The sequence below is a fragment of the Panthera uncia genome, chromosome B1 (assembly GCF_023721935.1).
Source record: "Panthera uncia isolate 11264 chromosome B1, Puncia_PCG_1.0, whole genome shotgun sequence".
NCBI lineage: Eukaryota > Metazoa > Chordata > Mammalia > Carnivora > Felidae > Panthera > Panthera uncia.
The window spans coordinates 184,880,751-184,903,909 of record NC_064811.1 but is presented as its reverse complement, the minus strand read 5'-3'; the positions used below and the strand labels follow the sequence as shown (position 1 = coordinate 184,903,909).

Sequence of the window (23,159 nt, the reverse complement as noted above, 5' to 3'; positions counted from 1 at the left end):
CATCTCGCGGGGGATAATGGGGCGGGGTCAGCAGCTTTTCCTCAGTAAATTCTATTGGTTGAGTCATCCGTATCCTATAGACACTGTTAAGTCTTTCACTGTGTTCCTCGCGGAGGTTTCGAACTCTCCAGGTATCCTTCCGTAGCGTCCTTTGAAACGAGTCCTCCCGTACCCGAGGCAACGCGCCACAATAAACACCTGCGGCCACCGTCTGCCCCCGCGTTGCGGGGAGCGTGCCGAGGCGCTTCGCAGCGAGGCCTCGCGCGGGAAGCGCTTGCGCGGGGAGGCTCGTGGCCCCCGCCGCTCCTGCCGCTGAGTCAACCCGGACGGGAGCTCAGACGCCCTGGTCCCGGTTGTCGCACCGGTGCTCTGCTGAGAGGTGACTTGGTCCTGCGGGCCGCCGGGTGTTGTGCGTTAGGTATCTACCTCCTTTGAGCCTGTTTCCCTACTGGGGAATCCTTTCCTGTTGCCTCAGCCAGAGGTTTTCCGCCCCTCCTTCACCGCCCCTCCCCCCGCTCCGGAGAGACCTTGCCAGGTTCCACTTGTGTTAGTCTTCACCGTGTACTTGTCTGCTCAGATTGTAAGCTCCCTGGAGTCAGGATCCACGCCTTTTAAAATGTTTTCCTAGCTTCTATCAGCGAGCTTTACCCAGAGGAGGCGTCTGCAAAGTGTCTGTTAAGTGAATGAGCGATTTTGTAAATGTTGCCCAAGAAGAGTTGAGAGGAAAAATAGAAGGCGAGAGCTTTTTTTCCCCTTTCCTTTCCTCCCTTCCGTGGCTCACTTTGTTGTGTGGCAGACGCTGCGCAGACGGTGGAAATACTGTGATAAGGGAGAACCAAGCTGCCCGCGGTGCCTGCCTTCCTGTAGGCAACAGTTTCGTGGGGAAAAGGCAGCTGCTAATTACAGGATCGGTACACGGTGAACGGAACGTGATAACCCGTTAGACAGGCTGCTATGGCAGAGGGAGTTAAAGAAGGGATGAATGAGGTACACAATCTGAAAGATCAGTGTTAATTGGGGGAAGTAAGGGGTGGGCACAGTGAAGTACTTGCATGAAGGGAAACAGCACGTGCCATGGTCCTGTGGCTGGAGAGAGCCTTACCTGAGAACTGGAAGAAGACAAATGGAGCCCAGGTGCCAGGGAATGGGGTTCCTATGGTGTCAGATGTGGGTGATAGTGGACTTTGGGGGGCCACGTAAAGGATCTGAGTCCCTGTAACAGCACAGGAAGCCCTTGTGGTTGGGCAGTGGGATGGAGCTTTGAAACTGGCTGCAAATGGAAGTAGTATATCCCGGCTGACTGACGTTTATTTTTATTTATTTACTTTTTTAATGTCTATTTTTGAGAGAGAGAGGGCGAGGCAGAGAGAAAGGGAGACACAGAAACTGATGCAGGCTCCAGGCTTTGAGCTGTCAGCACAGAGCCTGACTCCGGGCTCTAACCCACCAACCATGAGATCATGACCTGAGCTGAAGTCAGGTGCTTAACTGACTGAGCCACGCAGGCGTCCCCGCCTCTCCCCCTCACCCCCATTTACTTTAAAAATATACCTGATGAGGGGCGCCTGGGTGGCTCAGTCGGTTAAACGGCCGACTTCGGCTCAGGTCATGATCTCGCGGTCCATGAGTTCGAGCCCCGCGTCGGGCTCTGTGTTGACAGCTCAGAGCCTGGAGCCTGTTTCGGATTCTGTGTCTCCCTCTCTCTGACCCTCCCCTGTTCATGCTCTGTCTCTCTCTGTCTCAAAAATAAATGTTAAAAAAAAAAAACCAAACAAAAAACCTGATGAGAGGAAGAAGTGGAATGGGGGCGGGGGGAGGAAGCATTTCTTCTTATGCTGTAGTTTTTTTTTTTTTTAAGTTTATTTATTTTGAGAGTGTGCATGGGGGAGGGGCGAGAGAGGGAGAGAGAGAATCCCAAGCAGATTCCTGGCTATTAGGATGGAGCCAGATTGAACTCATAAACTGTGAGAGCATGACCTGAGCTGAGAGTCCCATGCCCAACCCACTGGCCCACCCAAGCACCCCCTAAAGCTTTAGTTTAAATGGAATCTTTGCTTGCCCCTTGATATTACGTGTTAGTAAAGATTCATGCTCAGAGGAGCGACAGTTCCAAATAGGCACACCTGTTTAGTGTCACTGAAATTCAAGGCAAAAGGTAATCACCTTGAATTATAAACTGGGAAGCATAAGCCAATGCTTGTTTTATTCACTAAATGTGTGCCCAGTACCTAGATCTGCTTGGTACTTAAAAAATCCTCTGATGAAATGGAGGCAAATCTTCCTTAGCTCTTTCTTTCTAGAACATGTGTAATTAAAAAACAGAATCTAAACATTTGTTTAATGTGATATTTCAAAAGAAAGGGGTGCCTAGGTGGCTTATTCGGTTAAGCGTCTGACTTCGGCTCAGGTCATGATCTCATGGCTCATGAGTTCTGCTGTTAGCGCAGAGCCTGCTTCGTATCCATTCTCTCCCTCTCTCTCTGCCCCTCCCACACTTGTGCTCTTTCTCTCTCTCAAAAATAAACACTAAAAAAAAAAAAAAAAGGGAAATTCACAGTTGCAGTATGCTCTTTAACAAATACTCTTAATTCGTGGATTTTTGTTTGTCGTGTTGTTCTTTATTTTAATCTTGCCTAGACAATGGTCCTTTCCCACCCATCCCCTTTGTGAACTAATTTTGCCAGGGACACATTTCTTGTATTCATTTAAACTTGAAGAAACTCAAGAACTGTAGGATGTAACACATAGTAATTGTGTGTGTTGTGCATTCTGAAAAACTGTTGTGATTTCCAGTATGAGCGACAATGCAGTATGTTTAAATCATTTGATCTAAACTGAGAGTGTCCCGCCTTATATAATTAGGATTTTTAAATCTACTTGGAACTTCTCAAAAGCAGGATGTATCTGCAGTGTTTATACCACACTACACAGTGACGATTTTATCATTTACCACAGACGAATGGCAGTGCAACGGATGCTGTCATATACATTTCTTTGTAACGTGTGGATACTTTACCCGGAGAATCTAGGGGAGGGTTCGTGGTGCTAATTTGGAGGGCCATTGCTCCCCTCCAGCCCCTCAAAGTAGATTCTTTCCCTATGTCATTTGGGACCATTGTTTTATAGTGAATGCCCACTCTCAGACTGAAAGTAAATTGGACTGAAACTTAGCAATCACCTTTTTCCTAAACCTTTTCCCTGTATTTTTCAATGTAAGGTAGGATTTTGCTATAAACGAAATAGCCGCAAGGAACCTCTTGAGGTTGTCAGTATAGAAAGCACCGCCGCAAGCAGCAGCCATGCCTGCAGAAGGAGGGAAGACGGACATGGAGAGGATTGGCCTCTTCAGTGAGATGGAGTATGTTACTGTTGGCGATAAATATGTGTCCTCATTTAATCGTAAGTATATCTGGTTTTCTTTACAGCCTAATAGTGGGTGTTCTATAGGAAATTTTGGATTTAATATTTGGGTTAAATGATATTTTTAATGCTCTGTATTTTAAAGCGTTAAGTTTTATTTTTTTTTATTTTGAGAGAGAGAAGGAGAATGAGAATGAGAATCCACTGACGAACTGTGAGATCCTCACCTGAGCCCAAATGAAGAGTCAGATGCTTAACCCACTGAGTCACCGAGGCTCCCCTTAAAGCATTAACTTTAAAGTCGAATAAATTTATGAAATTTCAGTACAGTTAAGAGAGAACTTAGTTTCGTAAGAGCAGGAAGCTTCTTTCATTGGGATACCCTACTTTCTTACATTCTCTTCATAGATAATTTCACTTCTTTCCGAAGGTGCATGGCAGTTTTCTCTCAGAATATTTTGCTCAGATGGGACACTGCTATGCAAGCAGCATTTACGTTTGCATCCCAAAAGGCCATCCATGATTACTTTCTTGAAGAATGAAATGCTATGTGAATAGCTGAGGGAGTTTTAGAAGAGTCATAAATAATAAAAAGAGCTAAAGTAAAATAAAAATTTTATATGTCTTAGTTAAATTTCTGGCTATTCAATGACTTCTTTGTTACAATTAGAATACCCTGACATGAAACATCTCCAAGATATATTGTTAAATAAACAAAAAAATCAAGGTGCAGAATAGTTTATTATATAGCATGCTAAGCATTAAAAATGGAAAAGGGTATATATGAAAATATTCATTGGGACATGCCTAAACATTCTCTGGAAAACAAATATCACAAATTCCCTTGGGAGAGGAAGTGGGTGGCCGAGTATGGAGGAAAATTTATTGTAAAAACATTTATATTACTGCATTTGGAACCATGTGAATATACTACCTTTTCAAAAATTTAAGTTAAAAAAATCAGTGATACAAATTCATATTTAAATAACTAGTTGCTTTAAGGATTGTTCGCACTTCAAAAAAGTTTTCACATTGGTGAAGGACTTCCCAAATTGAGCTCTTCTAGATCTAAGTTATAATAGAAGTTCTACATATTTATAAAAACAACGTTTTAAAAAATTGGCCACTAGTACTTCATTGTATAAATATAACACATTTATTTATCTGCTTTCCTGTTGGTGGACATTTGAGTTGTTTCCTGTATTTGAATATTATGAATGAAACTGCTATGAACATTCCGGTTCATGCCTTTTAGTGGATATAGACACTTATGTGTCTTGAGTATATATCTAGGAGGGGAATTGCCTCATTTTGATTATGGAACACCATTCCCTTCAACCTAAACACACACACACACACACACACACACACACACACACCCATACACATGTACTTACTGATGATCTCACATGGTGTTTCCTAATATATAGAGAGGGAAGCATTAGATTAGATGATTGTTAGGGTCTCTCCCAGCTCTAAAAGTCAGAGTCTATAACCAAGACCTTGATCTAATTATTAAAATATTGTGATGGAAACCTCTTAGGTCTTATTGTCAATGTGGTCTATAATGTAGAGCTTTCAGTGAGCATTTTGAGACAGCATTTTAGAGCTCAAAACTCAAAATTAGAGTTGGCCCAAATTAAAGTTTGAAACTTTTCTCAGTTGCTTTTCATGTTCTTTAATTATTAGTGAGCTCAAAATGATGATATTCCTAATTTATTTTTAAAGGACCCTTTAATGACGCTGCAAGCAAAAATAAACAGATGCTACCTGGGGGATCCAAAGCAATGTCAAATCTCCAGGCAGGTTATTTTGATCCCCATTTTGTAAGGATATTTGAAGGTGAAGGCTATGTAAATCTGAATCAAGTGAGGAGACGGCATATGATGGAAGAAGCCAAAAAAAACCTAGGCAAAGCCTTCCTCCCTAGTAATGGAGATAAAAAGCCGTAAGTGTTTGGGGGGAAAAGTCATAAATTCATTTCCTACACCTTTCTCTCCTCTAGCCCAAATCAAGTATTTTTCTAGAGGACTTACTTAAGTATGATTGATTTTTTTTAGAGTATGATTTTTAGGATGAGCTTATCTCAGGTGGAGACAGTTATATGGGATGATATAAGTTGACGGGTAGTTTTAGTTAAGTAGATCCTCATCTCATTAAATTTATGCTTATGACACTGCTATTAGTTTATATAATAAAAGCCAGATAAATAATGCAAATAAATTTGTTTGAAAATCTTGAAAAAACTGCCTTGGGTCATCATTATCTGTGTCCTTCACTATTTTTTCTGCTTTGCAAAAATTTTTTAGAAAGTATAAATAAAAATTGTAAAATTTGGTGAAGCCTTTTTTTTGATAAAAAGTAATTTATCAAGACATGCTATTTAAAAACAATTGTAAAGGTAATGCATGGACTTAAACAATATTTTAGTTGTGACAGTTGTCAATGTGAAGTTTCATTTTTTTTTTTTTTAACGTTTTATTTATTTTTGAGACAGAGAGAGACACAGCATGAACGGGGGAGGGGCAGAGAGAGAGGGAGACACAGAATCGGAAGCAGGCTCCAGGCTCTGAGCCATCAACCCAGAGCCCGACGCGGGGCTCGAACTCACGGACCGTGAGATCGTGACCTGAGCCGAAGTCGGAAGCCCAACCGACTGAGCCGCCCAGGCGCCCCTGAAGTTTCATTTTTTTATCTTTAAACCATTGAACAAAGAAAATCATATAGTCTGTTATATCATATTATTTGGCTGAGCTTTATAATAAGATGCTAATGCACACTCTATAATGTTGACTGTCTCTGTAGAATTTATGAAAGATGAGGATTGGTTGAAGGCCAGTTTTGTGCTTGTGCTATTTTTTTGAGGTTAGTAAAACTGCAATTTTCTGAATTAATGGAAACTATTTTCACTTCCTAGAGATTGTGAAATTTTGTTTATGTGGAACATTTAAGATAAGCATAAAAAATTAAAAACCTCTCATCTCAAAATTTGTGACTTTGAAAAATGGGCGAAATAAGACTAAAAACTAAAAAAAAATGGTTGCTTTTTTCTTGCCAGTGTTGGGCAAGTCAATTCCATTACATATATTTTGCTCCTTTTTCAGTCATTTTTTGTGAATTGTGGTCAAATATGTATAACACAAAATTTGCTGTTTTAATTTGCTCCGTTTTTTAAAAACTGTATTTAAGATGTGGGTTAGGAACCTACTATGGCACGATAGGCGGTCCGGTGCCATTCTTCAGCACACAGTTGAAACCCAGAGACAAATATGAGGTACCTGGAAAGAATTTATACACAAACCCGGGAAAGAAAGGAACAGGATATGGGTAAGATACTTTTCATGGTTTCATATAATTTGTTTTGAAGTTAAATAAAATTTAAAATTTCTGAATCATGAAGTCACTATTACTTAATTTTTTCTTCCTTAGCTATGCAAATATTACCATAGGTAAACAGTTTTCACACTCTGCTGATTTCTACGATGCACCCAAACTAAATTTTAAGGTAAAATAATCTAATTTTAACTTTCTTCAATCTTTCTCTTAGTTGAAGTCGAGAATTCATTTGTGATCTAATTATGGATTGCTTTATTTTATCTATATTTGTGTTACCAGGGCAATGGTAGACCGATATCTATGAATTGTGATAATTTTACCTTTTTGATACTAGATTCCCATATCTCGCTGTAGATCTTCTCAGCTCTTCCCAGGATGAGCTTTTATCTCTTGCTAATTTACTACATCTACCTTATATCTCTCTAAGCTAGCTGTGAGACCTTTCTTACTTGGCCTAATCAGCTATACCTATTTTTGAGTAGAGGAGTCATGTCCTAACCCTTAGGACACCACCACACCCTAATATGTTGTGCGTAAGACAGTAGTGGTGGTACTTTTGGCCTAATCAAGCCATTCTGGTAAATGAGTGGAATGCAGGAGTGATGGGAGGTAAGAAGGTGGAAGGTAGAGAATGGATGAACACCTACAGAAGAGAGAGTGATAGGATGAGAAGAGAGTGCTCACTATACTAAACCACAGAAATAAAAGCTAAATGTACTGGTATATGCCTCTACACTCATTTTATATAATATTCGACTTAGAACGAAACATAGTCACTTGTTTGCAGAATGCCTACATGAGAATGAGTAGAGGAACCCTTGTAAATATTGGGACACTGTCAACATAATTTAACAATTTCCATATAACAAAAAAGCTGGTATTAATGAAAAGTCAAGTTTGGACATTAAACAACAGAAATTAAATAGCAAGCATTTTATTAGTTTTTGTTTTAGGCCTGCAGTCTTCCAACAATTATGCTGTGGTGACTTTAAGCAGCAGTGGGGCTACGAGATAGAAGGATAGTGGCCATTTTTAGTGTGTCCAAACTCAAGCAAAGTTTTCTATTAAATTGGGCAGAAATCTCGGTCATTTAATAAGCATCTTTGTTTCTATGTGTGGATTATTAGAAAATTAATGTATAAACTGCTTTTCATCTGTAGGAATAATAATAATACATGATATAAACATATACAAGGCAATTTTATCAGTGGCTCAGTAATGAGTCTTTTATCCTAAATTTTATGTGGTAAGATACTTTTCTCTCCTTATTGTAAAGTTCTTTTTTTATATTCAGAACTTATTATTTATAAGTCAGTTATTTTATATCCTTGGACTTTCTAAAATTAATTCTGAAAATAATTTTAAAAATGCATTCTTGCTTTTTCTTTTAGAATTTAATTTTTAATTTTAATTTAATTTTTTATTTTTTTAAATATGAAATTTATTGTCAAATTGGTTTCCATACAACACCCAGTGCTCATCCCAACAGGTTCCCTTCTCAATGCCCATCACCCACTTTCCCCTCCCTCCCACCCCCCATCAACCCTCAGTTTATTCTCAGTTTTTAAGTCTCTTATGGTTTGACTCCCTCCCTCTCTAACTTTTGTTTTTTCCCCCTTCCCCTCCCCCATGGTCTTCTGTTACGTTTCTCAGGATCCACATGAGAGTGAAAACGTGGTATCTGTCTTTGTATGACTTTATTTCACTTAGCGTAACACTCTCCAGTTCCATCCACGTTGCTACAAAGGGCCATATTTCGTTCTTTCTCATTGCCACGTAGGACTCCATTGTGTATACAAACCACAATTTCTTTATCCATTCATCAGTTGATGGACATTTAGGCTCTTTCCATAATTTGGCTATTGTTGAAAGTGCTGCTATAAACATTGGGGTCCAAGTGCCCCTATGCATCAGTACTCCTGTATCCCTTGGGTAAATTCCTAGCAGTGCTACTGCTGGGTCATAGGGTAGGTCTATTTTTAATTTTTTGAGGAACCTCCACACTGTTTTCCAAAGAGGCTGCACCAGTTTGCATTCCCACCAGCAGTGCAAGAGGGTTCCCGTTTCTCCACATCCTCTCCAGCATCTATAGTCTCCTGATTTGTTCATTTTAGCCACTCTGACTGGCGTGAGGTGATATCTCAGTGTGGTTTTGGTTTGTAGTTCCTTGATGAGGAGTGACGTTGAGCATCTTTTCATGTGCCTGTTGGCCATCTGATGTCTTCTTTAGAGAAGTGTCTATTCATGTTTTCTGCCCATTTTTTCACTGGATTATTTGTTTTTTGGGTGTGGAGTTTGGTGAGTTCTTTATAGATTTTGGATACTAGCCCTTTGTCTGATACGTCATTCGCAAATATCTTTTCCCATTCCGTCAGTTGCCTTTTAGTTTTGTTTAGTTTAGTATTAAAATTTTTTTTTTTTGATGTTTTATTTTTGAGAGAGAGAGGGAGAGAGAGAGAGAGAGAAAAAGAACAATCAAGGGAGGGGCAGAGAGAGAGGGAGACACAGAATCCGAAGCAGGCTCTGGACTTTGTGCTGACTGCTCAGAGCCCACTTTTGGCTTGAATTTGTGAGCTGTGAGATCATGACCTGAGCCTAGCTGACTGAGCCCCCAGGGACCCCTTCGTTTAGAATCTTAAAGAGATTACTCCACTGCATTCTTGCTTGATTATTTCTGACAAGAGATCCCTTGTTATGTTGATTTTTGTTCTTCTCTATGAACTGTCTTTTTCCCTCTGGTTACTTTTAAGATCTCTTTATCACTCATTGAGCAATTTGATTATGATATGCCTTGGTCAGGTTTTCATCTTGCTTCTTGTGCTTGGGGTTTATTCAGCTTCTTGGATCTGTGGGTTTATAGTTTTCATCAAATTTGGAATGTTTTCAGCTATTATTTCTTCAGTTATTTTTTTCTATCCTTTCATCTTTCTTTCCCTTCTCCTTCAGGGACTCCTAGTACATATGCATTAGATCTTCTGAAATTGTCTCACAGTTTACCAGTGCTTTGTTTGCTTTTTTTTCCTTTTTAATTCTCTTTTTCCCTTCTCTGTATGTCAATTTGAATTGTTTCTTTTCCTATGTCCTCAAGGTCACTAATCTATTTTAACTACAGTGTCTAATCTGCAATATCCTATGTATTTCTAATCTCACACATTGTACTTTTGCTCTCCAGAAGTTCTGTTTGAGTGTTTTATAGCTTATGTGTTTCTGTGTGGCTTTATGAGCATATACAGTTTAATTACTGTTTCAGTTTCCTTCTCTACTAATTCTAACATCTGTGTTCTTGGTTGATTTTGAATTCTTAGTTTTTCTTCTTGGTACAGGTCATATTTTCCTGCTTTGCATGGTTAATGATTTTTGACTTAATGTTAGGCACTTTGTCATTTACTTTGTTGAGTGCTGTATATTTTTGTATTCTTATAAAAATTCTTGGGCTTTGTTCTGGAATGCAGTAAAATGATTTGGAAACAGTTTGATTTTTTTCAGGTCTTGCTTGGTTTCAGATTTGTTAGGTGGGACAGGAGTAATGCTCAGTCTAGGACTAATTACTCTGTACTACGGGGGCCACCCCTTTCTGTGTGCTCTACCCAGTGCCCTGGGACTCATGTTTTCCAGCAGAACTGATGGAACCAGAACTCTTGCCAGCTCTGTGATAAGAGCCAGACACTGTTACTTTTAGTCTTCTTAGGTGGTTCTTTTTTTGGCTTTGAGTAGTTTCCTCATATATGTGCTGATTTATACTACACTGAATTCTCTAGGGCAGGGGTTGGTAAAACAAACACAGTATTCTAGTAAAACGTGACCATACTCTAGCCAAAGGTGTTCTTTAAAGCCTTTCCTCATGATAACCTGCATCAGAATCACCTGTGGTGACTAAAATGATAGATTTTTAGGCCATATAGCAGACCAAGAGGATCTAGAAATCTCTGAGAGAAGAGCTTGGTATTTTATATAACTTATCAAGAGATTCCTATGAGAACTAAAATTTGAAAAACACTGCCCAAAAAGATAAATGGAATGGTTAAAATTATCATTACCACTGTGATATGGAAGAGGGGAGAGATGATCAGCAAGAAGGGGTAAAATTTCTATGAGCTGAAGAAAGGACGAGGGCAAGCAAAAACAAAGATAAAAAAGAGTGAAAAATCCTGAAAGTGTTACAGTAGCATTCTTGGTAATGCAAGTTTGTCTTCCCTGGATTAACTATCTATTTTAGATTTCATTTATCAAACATTTTCAATTGTTTGTGGAATGACGAAATACCAAATTTCATACTAGAAAAAAGTGAAAAAAGGTATTAATATTCACTTTAGTTGCCTCTTCAAATCTATATTTCATAGCATGAAATTTTTTTCTACTTTATTAACAGAAATTTTTGTAAGTATTGTCCCATAGAGAAGATTGCAAAATGGAAGGGAAAAAATGACCTCTGTTTTGCTTGAATACGAGGTAGTTAATATAAAAATGTTATAAAGAGTAAGTATTCCTCATTTTTGGAAGTAAAAACTGACAGTTATTTAGGGCCCACCACATGCCAGGTACTTTACGCACTTAATTGCATTTAATCTATACAATAGCATTGGGTGTGTGGAAGGAGAGATTATATCATCTACAGTTGAAGAAAATGTAGCACTAACAGGGTAAGTAAATTTCCCAGAGTCCCTGAGAAATGCTAAAAAGCACAAAGGAGTTGTGATTTGAACAACAAAATCCTTTTTCTTTACTGCATCATATCACCCAGATAATTAATTTAGATTTCTTTAGGTGATAAATAGATCTCTGTACTTGAAATCAATTTATATCTAAAGAGAGCATTCATACTTGTACCTGTTCATAAGTGAGGCATATCTTTTGTATCATAGAAACAGAACATAACAAAGGAATGTTTTAAAGAAGTGAACCCAGCAGTATAGATATAAAACATCTACATGCTTATATTAAAATTTAAAAGAAAATTTGACTGTTACTTCTAATGTGAATAATTTATGTCCCACAATTTCAAACACTCTGGTTTACAGAAGGAGAATGAAGAACACCATCGTTTAGTTAAAGGAACACCTTTCAAATCAAATCTTTACCCAAGGGAATATTTTGACACGAATCCTTATTTGTTTGAGAAAGCTTTACCACCAATTAAAAAAACAGAGAAGAAAGAATTACCTGCACACCCCTTTAAGCCTTCTTCTCCTGGTAAAAAGGTAAGTTAAAAATTTTAGAATGAAAAAATATTAAGCGTTATAAAGAACTGTTGCCTCTTTATGTCAAGTCATTTTGTTACCCATGTAAATAATAAACTTTTGTTTATTATTCACACTCTTATTGAATCACGGTAATAATTGTGAAACCTCTTTTAACAAAATTAGGAAAAGTCACAAAGCATGGCTAGTATAGGGAATAATGAGTTCTTGCAATGAAATAATCATTAATTATTTCAAAGGCATTTGAATTTATAATGGATTTTCCAAGTACCTCTCTAGATTTTAGGTATAATTTTTCACAAAACCATGAAAAGCCAGACCATCTTTCAAGTTTTGAAATTGTTGTTAAAATGAACTATCTCCTACTCTGTTGGTGTTTACAAGTATGAATAAAAATACAAATGCTTCTTTGGTTTATAAACCTTAGTTTATACTTTGTTTTGTCTTTTATGTATCACCTGTTCATTTTCCCTGCTGATTTTCTATTAGGATATTTGTCTTTTTCATATTGATTTGTAAGATCGTTTCATATATTAAGGATATTCTTTTGTCATTGTGTTGAAAATAATTTTTTTGGCTTGTTAAGTCTTTGACTTTTGTTATGGTATTTTGTGCTATTCGGAAGTTTAATAATTTGATGTAGTCAAATTTATCAGTTGTGCTAAGTTTGATGACATTCTCAGAATCACTTTCCTCACCACCAATATTAGAAAAATATACATTCTTGATTTCTTCTATTAGTTTTTTCCTTTTTATTTAAATATTCATTTGAAATATATTTTGAAATGAAGAGCAAGGTAAAGATTCAGCTTTTATCTTTTCAAAATCCAATTTTGAAATTAGGAGGACCCTTTGGGGAGGAGGATATGCTCTAGATCTTGATTGCAGTCATGGTTTCTAGGGTAATACACTGTCAAAACTCATAGAATTGTAAACTTTAAATGGGTGCAGTTTATTGTACATGAATTAGACTTAAAAACTGATTTTTTTTAAAAAAAAAGCCGGTTGTTCCTAGCATCACTGATGGAATAATTTTCAACAGCACTGCTTTGAAATGGCATCCTTATCAAATCAAAATTAGCATTTCCATTTTATTTGATGTTTATTTCTTTTATTTAAAAAAATTTTTTTTAACATTTATTCATTTTTGAGAGTGAGAGAGAGCATGAGCAGGGGAGGGGCAGAGAGAGAGGGAGACACAGAATCTGAAGCAGGCTCCAGGCTCTGAGCCGTCCGCACAGAGCCCGATGTGGAGCTTGAACTCACAGACCACGAGATCATGACCTGAGCTGAAGTCGGACGCTCAACTGACTGAGCCCCCTAGGTGCCCCAATTTGATGTTTATTTCTACCTGTATGAAACTACTTTTAATTACCATTGCATTTTAATTTGGGGTGGTCTAGTTTCTATCTTGTTACTCTTTAAAAAAATTACATTGGCTATCCTCCCATATTCTCTAGAACTTTGAAGTTATTGTCTAAAGTGCTGGGGGAAAAAAGACTTTGGTATTTTGCTAAAAAGTTAAATCTTTAGATTTTTGGATGTCTTAGCTTGCTTGCTCGCTCGCGCACTCATTAATTAATTAATTAATTAAAAGTTTATTTATTTTGAAAGAGAGAAAGAATCCCAAGCAGGCTCTACACTGATGTGGCACTTGATCTCCTGAACCGTGAGATCATGACCTAAGCTGAAGTCACAAGTTGTACACTTAACCGACTCAGCCACCCACACACCCCTCAGCATATTTATGATTTGAGTCTTCTGATCTAGAAACAAACTGCTTATTAAAACTTTTATTTCCCTTGTAGAATTCTAAATTTTGCTTCATACAGGTTTATATGTTTTATGTTTTGTTCCTATTTATTTTAAGGCTCTTGTCAACAATTTTTTTCCTATCATATATTCCCTTATGTAATTTGTCTTTATCAAAATATTTGATAATTGGCCACTTCATTAAGTTTTCTTATGTTCTAATGGGTATTATGTTGATTCTCTTTAGATTTTCAGATATGTGATTACGTTATCTGCAAATAATTTTGCCCAATCCTTTCCAGTATTTGTAGCTTTTAAGTCATGTTCATGTCTAGTTGCTTAGCATAGCAATAGTTGTCATCATTTGCCTTAATCTTGAATTTACTGAATTAGTTGAATTTACTCTAGTGTTTCATTTTTATAGATGCCAAAAAAAGGAATAAATTAGGAATGTGTGTAGAATGGTATTGAATATTTTGGTTTAATCTATTTAGACCATCTTTTTTTTCTTTCTTTGACTTGTTATAAGGTGAATGATGATAAATTTCTCGGAATGAATTCCGCTTGGCTATGTTGTATTTAAGTATAATACTTTATCTTATTTATTAATATTTTAAGTATTTTTGCATCAATAATTTTAAGTGTAACTGGTCTAATTTTTTTTTTGTATGCTTTGTTTTATCTTGGTATAAGTAGGTGTTAGCATCTTAAAATAATCAGGGAGATTTTTTTATTTTTCTGTGTTTTGTAACAATTCAGGTAACACCACAAATAACTGTTCCTTACAGGCTTGAAAGAATTCTCATGGAAAATGTTCTGGGCTTAATTTCTTCTATGGTGCCTTATCTGATTTGTATCTCTTTTGAGTCGATTTGACATTTATATTTTCTTTGAAAATAATTTCATTTATGTTTTCAAATTTATCAACATAGAGGTTTACAAAAATGTTATTTTATATTTTTGGTTATTCCATATATGTCTACTCCTTTCTCAATCCTAATTATAATGTAGATTTATCTATTTATTTTGTAAGGCATCATCTGGTGGTTTGGTTTATTTATTTACCATGTATATTTTTCCTTTTCTTTTTTCTTTTTTTTACTTAATTTTTTTTAACTTTTATTTGTTTTTGAGAGGGGGTGGGGGAAATGGCAGAGAGAGAGGGAGACACAGAATCTGAAGCAGGCTCCAGGCTCTGAGCTGTCAGCACAGAGCCCAACATGGAGCTTGAACTCACTCGAACTCACAAACCCTGAGATCATGACCTGAGCCAAAGTTGGATGCTTTACTGACTGAGCCACCCAGGTGCCCCTATATTTTTCTATTTTTAATTAGTTCATTTTGCTTTACCTTTATTAATGAACTTATTTTACTTAAATTTCCTTATTATTTATTGCTCTTCAAAAGAATCTGTGTCCTCTACCTGGAAAACTTGAAATATTACAATTATATCTTTTAATTGAATTAAATTTTCATGTATATTTGGCATAGATATTGTAAGATAATGGATGCCTATTTAAATTGGTTATGATGGGGCGCCTGAGTGGCTCAGTCGGTTAAGCGTCCGACTTCAGCTCAGGTCACAATCTCGAGGTCCGTGAGTTCGAGCCCCGCGTCGGGCTCTGGGTTGATGGCTCAGAGCCTGGAGCCTGCTTCCAATTCTGTGTCTCCCTCTCTCTCTGCCCCTCCCCCGTTCATGCTCTATCTCTGTCTCAAAAATAAACGTTAAAAAAAAAAATTAAAAAAAAATAAATTGGTTATGATGATTCTATAGAGTTTTCTTGGTAACTATGTATAAAGACTAAAATTGTGGTAAATCAGCTTAAAAAGTCAAAGCAAATATTTGTTTTGTGTACAGGTCAAAAAATAATTTTGACTAACTCCTTACTAGATCTAAGAAAAGTATAAAGTAGGTCATATTTTCCTCTCACCTTCTGTTTCTATGTGCTACTCCTTGTTTTTAAAAATTTTTATTTTTTGTATCTTTTTCATCATTGACCAATATTTAATGAACTCATGTCAGCCTCCCTGTTGAACGAACCTTATCCTTGACCTTCTCTTCTGAGCATGCTCTGGTTCTGAGCTCCAACTCCTTTCTGTATCAAAATATACATGACTTAGGTCTTATTCCCTCGGTAATAAACTCACCCCTTAACCAGATGACAGCTTGATCTGGTGAACTCTCACTAAGATATTAATATTTGGGGCTTCTGGGTGGCTCAGTTGGTTAAGCATCCAACTCTTGACTTTAGACTCAGGTCATGATCTCACAGTCTGCCTTGGACTCTCTCTCCCTCTGCTCCTACCCTACTCACGTCCAACCCCCCTCTCAAAATAAATAAATAAGCTTAAAATTAATAGACAAATACTAATACTTGACAATAGTTTATTACCTTCCCATAAACATTTGCATTTTAATAGAGGACTTTTGAAAACTTCAATGTCTTGCCCCCATAAAATTGGTGGCAGGGAGACTGCTGGTGTTTGAACAGTGTAGGCATACTTAGTTTTATTGTGCTTTGCTTTGTTATGCTTCGTACATACTGTGTTTTTTTACAAATTAAAGGTTTGTGGAAATCTGTGTTGAGCAACGTGATTGATACCATTTTTCTGACAATATTTGCTCACTTTGTGTCTCTGTGTCACGTTTTAGTACTTCTTACATTATTTCAAACTTTATTATTATTATATTTCTTATGGTGATCTGTGATCGGTGATCTTTGCTGTTGCTATTGTAACTGCATGGAGGGGTGCTATGAATGCCACCCGTGTAAGACAGCGAACTTAATTAATGCACGTTGTGTGTTCTTACTGCCCTGCCGACTGGCTATTCCCTCATCTCTCTCCCTCTCCTTGGGCCTCCGTCTTCCCTGAGACACAACAGTATTTAGATGATGCCAGTTAATAACCCCACAATAGCCTCTAAGTGTTCACGTGAAAGGAAGAGTTGCATGTCTCACTTTAAATCAAAAGCTAGAAATGATTAAACTCCATGAGGAAGTCATGTCAAAAGCTGAGACAGACTAAAAACTAGGCATCTTGTGCCAAACAGTTACCCAAGTTGTGAACACAAAGGAAAAGTTCTTCAAAGAAATTAAAAGTGCTACTCCAGTGAATACATACATGATAAGAAAGCAAAACAGACTTCTTGCTGATGAGGAAAGTTTTGGTGATAGAAGATCTGGATGGAAGATCAAGCCAGCCACAAGATGTCCTTATGCAAAGCCTAATACAGAGCAAGGCCCTAACTCTTCAATTCTGTGAAGGCTGAGAGAGGTAAGGAAGCTGGAGAAGAAAAGTTTGAAGCTAGCTGAGGTTGGTCCACTAAGTTGCAATCTCCATAACATGAAAGTATAAGGCAAAGCAACAAGTGCTGATGTAGAAGTTGCAGCAAGTTACCCAGAAGATCTAGCTAAGGTAATTAATGAAGGTGGCTATGCTAAACAACAGATTTTTAATGTAGATTAATTAATCCTTTATTGGAAGAAGATACCATCTAGGACTTTCATAGCTAGAGAGGAGAAACCAATGCTTGGCTTCAAAGCTACAAAGGACAGGCTGGCTCTCTTTTTAGAGGCTAATGTAGCTGGTGACTTTAAGTTGAAGCCAGTGCTCATTTACCATTCCCCAAATCCTTGGTCCCTTAAGAATTATGATGGGGTGCCAGGGTGGCTCAGCCAGTTGAGTGTCTGACTCTTGATTTTGGCTCAGGTCATGATCTCATGGTCATGAGATCCAGCACCACGTCAGGCTCTGCGCTGAGTGTGGAGCCTGCTTGAGATTCACTCTTTCCATTTCTCTCTGCCCCTCCCCTCTGAAACAAATAATCATTTGATAAAAAAAAGGATTATGATAAATCTCTGTGCTATAAACAACAAATCCTGGGTGACAGCACATCTGTTTATGAAATGGTTTACTGAATATTTTAAGCCTGCTGTTGAGATCTGCTCAGAAAAAAAAAAAAGATTCCTTTCAGAATAGTACTGTTTATTGGCAGTGCGTCTGGTCACCCAAGAGCTCTGAGGGCAATGTACAATGAGATTACTGTTGTTTTCATGCTTGTTAACACATCTATTTGGCAGCCCATGGATCGTGGAATAATTTCAACTTCAAGTCTTATTATTTAAGAAATACATATCATAAAGCTCTAGCTGCCATAGATAGTGACTCCTCTGATGGATCTGGGCAGAGTAAATTGGAAACCTTCTGGAAAGGATTCATATTCTAGATGCCATTAAGAACATCTGCAGTTCATGGCAAAAGGTCAAAATATCAACATTAATGGGTGTTTGGAAGTTGATTCCAAACCCCATGGATGACTTGGAGGCACTCGATACTCCAATGGAGGAAGTAACTGCAGATGTGGTGGAAATAGCAAGAGAACCAGAATCACAAGTAGGGCCTGAAGATGGGACTGAGCTGCTGCAATCTCATGATAAAAGTTTGATGGAGGAGGAGTTGCTTCTTATGTCTGAGAAATGAAAGTGGTTTCTTGAGATGGAATCTACTCCTGATGAAGATACTATGAAGATTGTTGAAATGACAACGGATTTGAAATATTATATGAACCTGGTTGATATAGCAACAGCAGGGTTTGAGAAGATGGACTCCAATGTGAAAGAAGTTCTGCTGTGGGTAAAATGTTATCAAACTGATTGCATGCTACAGGGAAAGCATTCATGAAAGGAAGAGTCAATCAGCATGGTCAACTTCATTGTCTTGTTTTAAGAAATTGCCACAGCCACCCCAACCTTCAGCCACCACCAGGTCAGTCAGCAACTATTAACATCAAAGCAAGAACTTCCACCAGCAAGAATATTCTCATTGACTGAAAGCTCAAATGATATTTAGCATATTTTTAGCAATAAAACATTTTAAAATTAAGGTATGTACATTGTTTTTTTAGGCACAATGCTATGGCACTCTTAATAGACTATAGCATTGTGTAAATATAACTTTTATATGTAGTGGGAAACCAAAAATTTCATTTGACTTGCTTTTTTGTGATATTCATTTTATTGCAGTTGTCTGGAACTGAATTCACAATATCTCTGAGGTATGTCTGTATAGACAACTTTAAATGTAAAACCAACTCCATAGTGCACAAATATGTATGAACTTCTTCAAAATCTAATTTTGTTAGAAGCATTTTACAAAACTACATTAAATTGTCTCATTTTTATTTGTAGGCTGGCGGAATGAAGGCAGGAACATTTGATCCTTACCCTTCACATTCTGCTGACCCTTATGTGGTTAAATTGACTTCCAGCAAAGGTGCTAAGATTTTCTATCCACCAAGTGGACCAAAGAGCAGACCAACTGAAAGTATAATGACTTTGAATGTCAAAAGGTAGTGATATGTTACACTTAGACTATAAACCAAGAAAAATTGTTTTTGACTTTTAGATTCCTTCAAAATAATATCTTTTATTTATATGTACTTCAAATAATGACAGATCTGGATGTCTTTGGAAATCTCAGCTCCTTTTATATAGAAGCTCTCCCTTAGAAGTTCTTTCCCATCTTCTAAAATTTTCTATTGAAAAGCTTAATTTATTTGTTCTGTTCATAATTTTTACTTTTATTCATTTTTTAATTTATTTTTCTTTTCTGTATTTTATTTATTTTTTATAATTTACACCCAAGTTAGCACATGGTGCAACAATGATTTCAGGAGTAGATTCCTTAATGCCCCTTACCCATTTAGCCCATCCCCCTCCCACAACCCCTCCTGTAACCTTTGTTCTCCATATTTAAGAGTCTCTTATGTTTTGTCCTCTTCCCTGTTTTTATATTATTTTTGCTTCCTTTCCTTTATGTTCATCTGTTTTGTATCTTAAAAGTCCTCATATGAATGAAGTCATATGATATTTGTCTTTCTCTAATTTCACTTAGCATAATACCCTCTAGTTCCATCCACGTAGTTGCAAATGTCAAGATTTCATTCTTTTTTGATTGCCGAGTAATACTCCATTGTGTATATATACCACCGTATATATTCATTCATTCATCCATTAATGGACATTTGGGCTCTTTCCATACTTTGGCTGTCATTGATAGTGCTGCTGTAAACATTGGGGTGCATATGTCCCTTCAGAACACCATACTTGTATCCTTTGGATAAATACCCAGTAGTGCAATTGCTGGGTCGTAGGCTAGTTTTGTTTTTAGTTTTTTGAGGAACTTCCATACTGTTTTCCAGAGTGGCTGCACCAGTTTGCATTCCCACCAGCAGGGCAAAAGAGATCCTCTTTCTCCGCATCTTTGCCAGTATCTGTTGTTGCCTGAGTTGTTAATGTTAGCCATTCTTTTTTTTTTTAATTTTTTTTAATGTTTATTTGAGAGAGAGCGTGTGTGCACGTGCACACACACACACACACACACACACACACACACGAGCGAGTGGGGGAGGGATAGAGAGAGATGGAGACACAGAATCCGAACAGGCTTCAGGCTCTGAGCTGTCAGCAGAGAGCCTGATGTGGGGCTCAAACTCAAGAACCATGAGATCATGACCTGAGCTGAAGGCAGACGCTTAACTGACTGAGCCACCCAGTTGCCCCAGGGATGTCCACTCTCCCCACTGTTACTCAACAAAGTACTGGAAGTCTTAGCTAGTGGTGGGTCTTTCATATAATGGTTTTTATGATCTTGAGGTAGGATCCTTCTGTCCCTACTTTCTTGAGGGTTTTTATCAAGAAAAGATGCTGTATTTTGTCAAATGCTTTCTCTGCATCTATTGAGAGGATCATGTGGTTTGTGTCCTTTTTATTGATGTGATGAATCACATTGATTGTTTTGCAGATATTGAATCAGCCCTGCATTCCAGGTATACATCCCACATGGTTGTGGTGAATAATTTTTTTAATGTATTGTTGGATCTGGTTGGCTAGTATCTTGTTGAGGATTTTTGCGTCCATGTGCATCAGGGAAATTGGAGTATAGTTCTCCTTTTTAGTGGGGTCTTTGTCTGGTTTTGGAATGAAGGTAATGCTGGATTCATAAAAAGGGTTTGGAAGTTTTCCTTCCATTTCTATTTTTTGGAACAGCTTCAAGAGAAAAGGTGTTAACTCTTCTTTAAATGTTTGATAGAATTGCCCTGGAATCTGTTCATAATTTTTAAAGCAAATCTATAGCACCTTACTATAAGTTGCTTGAGACTGTTTACATATTTATTGTTGAGTTAGCAGTACATGTTAACATTGTTTCTCAAAGGGAGTTTTTGATCTTTGTTAAATTATTATCTCTTTGTGGCTTCCAGGCTCTCAGTAATTGTGAGGAATTTTAATTATGCTTAAGACTTCTAAGTTTGAAATAATCTTTTATGAAATCTTCTAGGAAACATTTTGGTTAGTTAAAAATGCTATTAACATCACATTATAATACTTCGAATGAAATATATTATTTAAGTATCTTAAAAGTTCAGTTTTATCCAGGTTTTGTGCACTCTTAACACTGAAAAGAAGTTGTCAGGAGTTCAGAGTATAAATTAGGAAGGGACAATCCATCATTGTCTTTTGGTGTGTGTGCAAGATCGTGAATAAATGGAAGAATTCATTTGATTACCTTTCCATTTATTCATTGAAAAAGTTTTAATGCCAAATAAGCTAATTTACATATTTCTAACTTCAGTGTAATCATAATGGATTAAGTAAAGGACACCAAATTCACCTTTTATAAAAACCTCTCAGTACATCTGTGTCACTTGTGGACGGGGATTATAATGCCAGTCTTACGATCCTATCCCCAAAATAAGACTGCCCATCATTATTTATATAATTTAACTCTTGGCTACAGGCATAATATTCTATGGGGGCTAGTTGGTGGAAATTGAAATATGTGGAGTCTTTATTTCATGTCCTTTGATCTTCATCCTTCATCAAGGCACCTATCTATTAGTACTCTGTTCAACTTGATTTATGTAATATACAACAGAGAGTAAAATTACAATTTTCTTTATGACACTCACCCTCAAATAGATGAGATTCTTTTGGGAAGCAAGGGGAAGTTTCCGGTTCTTTGTGTGTTCTTTTCTATCCAGAGAACAGAATTGAGAAAGTTCTACAATATATATGTTTGGAGCAGAGAAAAGAAAAGAATAGCTGATTGCTTTTTTGGAAACTCTGTTTATCTTCTGTTTAGTAATTTTGAATTTATTGAAACCCTTTCTTTTTATATTATCACAAGTATTATCCTAAGTCAAATTTTAGATTTTTTTACCCTAATTTTAAAACTAATAAACCTCTGGGTGGTATTTAAAATTGGTCCCATTAGGGGCGCCTGGGTGGCGCAGTCGGTTAAGCGTCCGACTTCAGCCAGGTCACGATCTCGCGGTCCGTGAGTTCGAGCCCCGCGTCAGGCTCTGGGCTGATGGCTCGGAGCCTGGAGCCTGCTTCCGATTCTGTGTCTCCCTCTCTCTCTGCCCCTCCCCCGTTCATGCTCTGTCTCTCTCTGTCCCAAAAATAAATAAAAAACGTTGAAAAAAAAAAATTTAAAAAAATAAAAAAATAAAAAAAAAAATAAAATTGGTCCCATTAAACAATTTTCCTTACTTATTTATTTATTTATTTACTGACTGACTGACTGGCAGAGAGGGCAAGCAGGGGATGGGTAGAGAGAGAGGGGGAGAGAGAATCCCAAGTAGGCTCTGCACTATTGGTGGGAAGCCCAAAATAGGCCACAAACTCACAAGCTGAACCATGAGATCATGACTTGAGCCAAAATCAAGACTCAGATGCTTAACCGACTGAGCCATCTAGGTGCCCTCCCAATTTTTTCCTTCTTGAATTACATTTTAAGTGAAACTGTTTAATTTGGTGAGAGAGTTTGGTTTTGGATTAATTTATTGCAAAACCTTTTTACGAGAATACACAGATACATTACCTGAACCTATAAAATTAAATGTGCATTTATTTTCCAATTTTAGGGCACTAAATACGAAGAACTACAAGACTGCTTCAGTACAGTCCTGTTAGCATCTGGAAGACAAATGGCTTTCCAGGTCCTGACTACCAGTAATTCATTATCAAGTGCTAATTATTTGAAAATAACATAAGATATGGAACAGGTGTCTCAGGCATTTAAGATATTTAAGCCTGCAACTCTAATATTCTTCCTTGTTTTAGTACTATTTCTTAACGAATAAATAGTATTTGTTAATAATTTAGTATGTGATTGCTGATCTTTGCTTATATCTTTCTCAGGAGAATATGATGCTTACACATTTTATAAAATCTTGAACTGTAGTCTTATCATTTGAAAGCTTTTAATGTTAAAAAATTGCAAGCTTGGAGAGCAGGTGTGGAAGTTGGGGCTGGAGGGGTAGAAAGTGCACATTAAATTCTTACCTTGTGGCTCTTGGGGGTCTTTGAAAATTGGATTGATAGCTTATCCAAGTGTCCTAGCCAATATACTGCATATATTCATGTATGCACATTTTAAGTGAGGCAAATGTCTTCATTTATGTGGTCCTCATACCTTCTATTTATGGTCTTTGTAAAGCTTCATATTAGT

At 37.2% G+C, this 23,159-nt stretch overlaps 1 protein-coding gene across 6 annotated transcripts; it reads left to right on the top strand.

Moving 5' to 3' along the window:
• The first annotated feature begins 38 nt into the window (after nt 1–38).
• On the top strand, nt 39–22,812 carry CB1H4orf47 (chromosome B1 C4orf47 homolog). Of its 6 annotated transcripts, none has more exons than XM_049632600.1 (8): nt 39–131; nt 3,222–3,399; nt 5,089–5,308; nt 6,550–6,687; nt 6,790–6,865; nt 11,715–11,894; nt 18,836–18,996; nt 22,573–22,812. In XM_049632600.1, the coding sequence occupies exons 2-8, from the start codon at nt 3,300–3,302 to the stop codon at nt 22,619–22,621; spliced, it is 924 nt and encodes a 307-aa protein (XP_049488557.1). In that variant the 5' UTR covers nt 39–131; nt 3,222–3,299; the 3' UTR covers nt 22,622–22,812. The 6 variants fall into 6 exon arrangements, with proteins under 6 accessions (XP_049488557.1, XP_049488555.1, XP_049488553.1 ...); XM_049632598.1 differs by lacking the exon at nt 39–131 and adding an exon at nt 139–379; XM_049632596.1 differs by lacking the exon at nt 39–131 and adding an exon at nt 139–379 and having other exon boundaries at nt 3,218–3,399.
• Nucleotides 22,813–23,159: the final 347 nt, after the last annotated feature.